This window comes from Alligator sinensis, unplaced genomic scaffold, assembly GCF_000455745.1.
Source record: "Alligator sinensis unplaced genomic scaffold, ASM45574v1 scaffold337_1, whole genome shotgun sequence".
Lineage (NCBI taxonomy): Eukaryota > Metazoa > Chordata > Crocodylia > Alligatoridae > Alligator > Alligator sinensis.
In genome coordinates, this window is record NW_005841927.1 from 2263848 (window position 1) to 2269006 (window position 5159).

A 5159-nucleotide genomic window follows, 5' to 3' on the forward strand; every position below is an offset into this window, starting at 1 on the left:
AGTAGGTTTAGATTAGACATCCGTAGGAACTACTTCACAGTTAGGGCGGCTAAGATCTGGAACCAACTTCCAAGGGAGGCGGTGCTGGCTCCTACCCTGGGGGTCTTTAAGAAGCGGCTCGATGCTTACCTGGCTGGGGTCACTTAAGCCCAGTTTCCCTCCTGCCCAGGCAGGGGGTCGGACTTGAAGATCTACAAGGTCCTGTCCGACCCTACTTCTATGATTCCATGATATGATTGCTAAGAATGGCAGGCTGACCTTGCATCTCATGCACTATCTTTTAAAAGTACTTGTTTAAGATCTAGAAATAAGCCCTGGACTATTTCCTGTTATTTCACGCACCTTGTGTAGCCAGAAATAGTGTGAAGAAATCAGGATTTGTTTTTTATTTCAAGCATCCACTCAAGAACTAGGAGTCTAATGACTTATGCCCAAGTTTTCTAGCTTTTAAAAATAAAAACCAGTGTTTTGCATGAGGAAATTCAAGTTTTGAAGCTGTCAATTTTTTTTTCCAGAGTTTATGCAGCAAGACTAATTACAGAAGCATAAACTAAAAAAGTGGGGCAAATCCGAGTAAAAAAAAAACCTGAGCAGCCTGTGATAAAGGATTATCCCTCATGTAAATTATTCTCTTAGCCCTGTAAAGGAGCTATAAATTGTTTTCCTTAAAGTACAGGAAGTAGTGTCACTGGTCATAACATGGTGCCTTTCAAACACACACTCTACAAGAGTCTATGGCAGGTAGTGAAGAGTTAACACAGTAAAAGTATACCAGGACGCACATTTTCAGGATAATTCTTGCTAAGAGAGCTACTTTCTTAATCTCTCTCAAATCCTAATTCATTCCTTTTGCTTTTCAAATGTATCATTCTGATTTAATTCCCATCTCCCTGCCCTAAAAAGCAAGCATTTCTTCAAGAAACATTCTTACTCATTAAAATTCTTCTTAAATAGCTGGTCAGCTCTTTTTGAAGAACATGAAGTGTTTTGGAGTGGTGATCAGTCGCCCTTAAGTTTCGACTCGGACAGTAAGTACCTTGTTCTCACCAGACCGTACAGAATCCCATCCTCTTGGCTATCTTATTGCAGGTTTATTTTAAGTAAAATATATAAGCCTAGAACCAGAACTGATTTAAAAAAGAAAAACCAGACGCATTTGGGGGAGAAAAGGTTAGGTAGTTTATTTTGCTTTTATGATTTCCAATCCATAAAAGTACACACAGTACTTTATAATCTTTAATTTTAGAATACAACACATTTAGTTTTGGGCTATAACTTTTAATTCGGTGAAAGTTTGGGAAATAAGGATGATGATAAATTTAAGAAATTGCCAATTTTTTTTTTGGATTAGTGCATTTTAAACATTTCAATAACTGCCAACATTTTGAATGTATAAACAATGTATTGTACTTAAGTGCATCTTGAGTACTTGAACTTATTTGCTGAAATAAGTCATTTTGTAACTTCATTTTAACTGCTTACTCACAATCTATTAGACCTGCATTTTAAACAGATGCTTCATGTATTCCTTAGTATGCCACAATTCAAGTTTTCATGTATTTACTACAGAAGCACTTTTTTCTAGATGATAGTTTATGGCATCACTCAATAAAACCGAGCACTGGGTTTTATTAAAAGCACTGGCCTTTATTTAAATACCCACATGCTGGCTGCAAACACTGGAAACCAAGTTCTTAAGGGTTTTATACTTGCTCAATTTTTATATTCAATGTTATTGAGACATGGTGACGACCAAGTTATAGTTCATGAAAACCAGGGGCCAAGTGGCTTAATCTTCACTAATTCCTTTGAGATATGATCAACAATTAAAAAAAGGGGAGACTGATAAAACCAGCTAGAATTGCATTAAATCCTAGACCACCAGATCTCAAGTATGTATGCATCTAAATAACTATGGTTAAGGACTTGAATCAAAATTTCAGTGCATTTAGGTGCGTTACAATAAATCACAGATACTATCATTTATGCATTCAAAACATGAGCACACATAAATTTAAAGTTTTTTTTTAAAAAACCATTAAAAAAAAATCAATATGCTGTTTTTTGCACTAAATTTACTTTAAAAATAAGACAGCTTCAAATCAAACACGTGCACATTCACTGGTACATAAGTGCAAGGGCACAGCCACATGTGCTTTTACAGTTTGTTTTTTTTTCCCTAACAAAATATTTTTTTTTCCTTTTAAATCAGGCCATGTACTCAGCATGGTCTTCTTACATTCAGCAGTTTTGTACTAAAAATATTTTCTGCAGGAAAGCCCAGCATAAATTTACATATGCTACAAAGTTTTACATTTATTTACATGGCTCTTTCTTCCCTATATATTTAAACAAGTTTTACACTCACCACAAGCTTCACTAATTTAAACATCCATATTACCAGGTATCCAAATTTAACACTAACCTGAACAACTCTAATTTCTGTTCTTTCAGATATATAAAACCAATACAAAAATTCGTTTTAAAAGCTGCTCAGTGCAATCCAAATAAGGAAAGGTTGTAAAAGTTTTTAGCAGTCACCTGGCACTGCAAAGTGCTGCATTAGTTGGCACACTTCAACTTGGTCAGGTTCTAGATAAATGCATTGCTATATTTTGGTAAAGCTCAAGATGTTATTTCCTTTGACTTTCTTTACCACCCCCCCGTAAAATTTGAAGTCAAAGTCTTGGTCACAGGCTCAGATGTTAGTCTGCCCTGTCAACTGATGACTGACAAATGCCAAGTAAAAATTCACTGATACAACTGGAGCCAGATAGAGACTTGCTTAGAAAAAAGCCTTGCTAATTAGCCTTAAAAAGACTTCATGTGACTGATGGACCTTTAAGTGTAACAGATAGTAGTTCTGTTTTCTAAAGATTTCATAGTGTTCTGTAAGTTGCATACTCTTTCTATTGCTGCATTACATTGTAGAAAAGTTGGTTTTATAACAGCAGCTCTTACCCACTGAGATACCCAGCTTTTTTAAGTAGCATTACTTCAAATTTGAGAACAGTTCAATTTAAGACCAATACAGTAAATGCAGGCATTAATAGCCACTGAAAAAACTGATTAGGCTGCATAATGGTAAATACGTTTTTCACAGTAAAATGCACCAAACCTGAATGAGGTGGAAGTTTGGGATCTTCAAGAAAAGTCCTCGTGTCTCGTCATGACACAACTTTTATATGCAACAAAGCAATCTCATGAGAAACAGTGCATTTTGGAACTATGTATTTTGACTAATTCTCAAATTTGAAACCCTGTAATTTTAAACGTGTTTCAAGTTCTCTCAAGCCTGGACTTTTAGTAATGTTTTAAGTTGAAAGGTCATTACTTCTTTATCAGAAGGGTTAAAAGAAACAGGTACCCAGTGGCTTGGTGGTTTAGGAAGAACACTTGGTGAAGGTGGCTCACTAAATTTTGCTCCAGCATAGTTCTGATTGGTTCGAGATGTAAAAAGTGTGTTGGGACTTGATAAAGCAGGATTCCAATTCTGATTATTTTGGAAGTGCACAGCATTCTTTCCTCCTTTTTGCATGGCCTGCCATGCAACAGATGATGAGTTGCATCCATGCCCCCTTTCTTTCTTCTTATAGGTAATCTTCATCTGAGAATTCTGATCTTTGCTTTTTTGCCTGTTTTTAAGTTGTTGGTGATTCTTGTTAATATTTCTAGGCTGGGGAACTGGAATGTTGAATCTTTCTCCACCACCCATCTTCAACTTCAATGTCACCTGTTTGAAAGGGAATGGTAACACTTATTGAAGTTCCATGAGAGCCTTTCATTTAGTTGTTTTGTTTTTTCTCAGATCAAAACTAACTCAAGCTTAATTCAATGAATGCATTCCAATGTTAAAACAAAATGTTTGGAGTTCGGTGACCTCTAGTACTACCTGCCCTTCACAACAGAAGACTGTTATTGTCACTGGGACAGCCCAGTGCTTCGCAGAACAAACTCTGTCAAATCCTGTTTTGGAAACACTTCAATCAAGAACGTGCATCCGGACTGCGATTGCTTAAATCAGTCCACAGCCCAGGAGTGTTTCTTCACACTAAGTCCTCATGCAGTATCCATGAATGATACAGTCTGCAGTTGATGGCTAGGTAGAAAGGCTGTAAACAGCTCAGTCCCTTCATGGCTGAACTAGAACATCCACAATCGGTGATAACTGAACATTGCCTAAACCTCTACGCAGGGACTGCAGCTGACCATTCCAAAACAGCTGTTTTATCAGAATGCTACCTTTTATTTTTCCAGAAAACAGTGGAGTGACCTGGGTCACTTTAGTGTTAATTCTACAAAAAACCTCTTCAGAACAATCAAAACCGCATTCACAAACCACCAAGCTAACAGCCCTGTGCCACTTGCCTTCACGAATAGAGAGAGGCTGGAAAGACTTTTTTAAATTAGAATAAATAATAGTAATAATCATCATCAAAACATGCTATTTTCTCCCTGGGGAGAGGTGAGGGGGAAAAAAACACAGACAGCAAAATTATTGGAGGGTGCTCATATAACGATGGGGACTATGCGAGAATATGAAAAGAATGAGAAGCATCTGAATTCTTCAGTGCAATTTCAAAGAGCTACTTCCCAAAGCACTTTTGGCCCAGATATAACGGCCAAATGCCAGTTCGTGCTCCGCTCTCCCCGTTACCTTTCAGTCTTCTTCTCGGGCTCTACCGTCGCCACCTCCCGTCCCCTCTTCTGCTGCCAAGCCTGGAAAAGGAGGTGCTGTCTTTTGCCGGACCTCTTCCTTTGGCCGGGGATAGACGTTTTCATGGGCCGATCTGCTGTGTCCAGCCACGAAGCCGAGCCCCACATCGGATTCTCAGCAAACAGGCTCCAGGTGAGAAGTCCCAGCTGCAAAGAGAAGCGAAAACTGACCCTGGGCGGGGGAAAAAGAAAACAAACAGCTGATCGCTGAAAGACATCTTGGGCTCGAAACTGCGCCCGGCAGGGCACGCTCCCTCGCCCCAGACAAAGGGGCGAAGACAGTTCGCGAACAAAAGACGGATGACGTTCAAAACCATTTATCCTCCGTAGGGCCGTTGCACAGCCACTTTCCTTTTCGTGAGGCTGCGTTTTTACTGTTTCTTCACACAGAAAATAATCATCATCATTTTAATTAAATAAACAAGGGAGGGCCTGGCGCAGCG

At 38.7% G+C, this 5159-nt stretch overlaps 1 protein-coding gene across 1 annotated transcript; it reads right to left on the bottom strand.

Annotated features, from left to right (window-relative positions):
* Positions 1-1155: 1155 nt before the first annotated feature.
* PNRC2 (proline rich nuclear receptor coactivator 2) lies at positions 1156-4889 on the bottom strand. Its single transcript, XM_006019287.3, has 2 exons — positions 4658-4889; positions 1156-3733 (listed from the first exon to the last, which is right to left on the bottom strand). The coding sequence occupies exon 2, from the start codon at positions 3713-3715 to the stop codon at positions 3290-3292; it is 426 nt and encodes a 141-aa protein (XP_006019349.1). The 5' UTR covers positions 3716-3733; positions 4658-4889; the 3' UTR covers positions 1156-3289.
* Between the last annotated feature and the right edge of the window lie 270 nt (positions 4890-5159).

Coding starts and splice junctions, on each gene's coding strand:
- PNRC2 (XM_006019287.3), bottom strand. CDS start 3,715: ATGGGTGGTGGAGAAAGATTCAACATTCCAGTTCCCCAGCCTAGAAAT.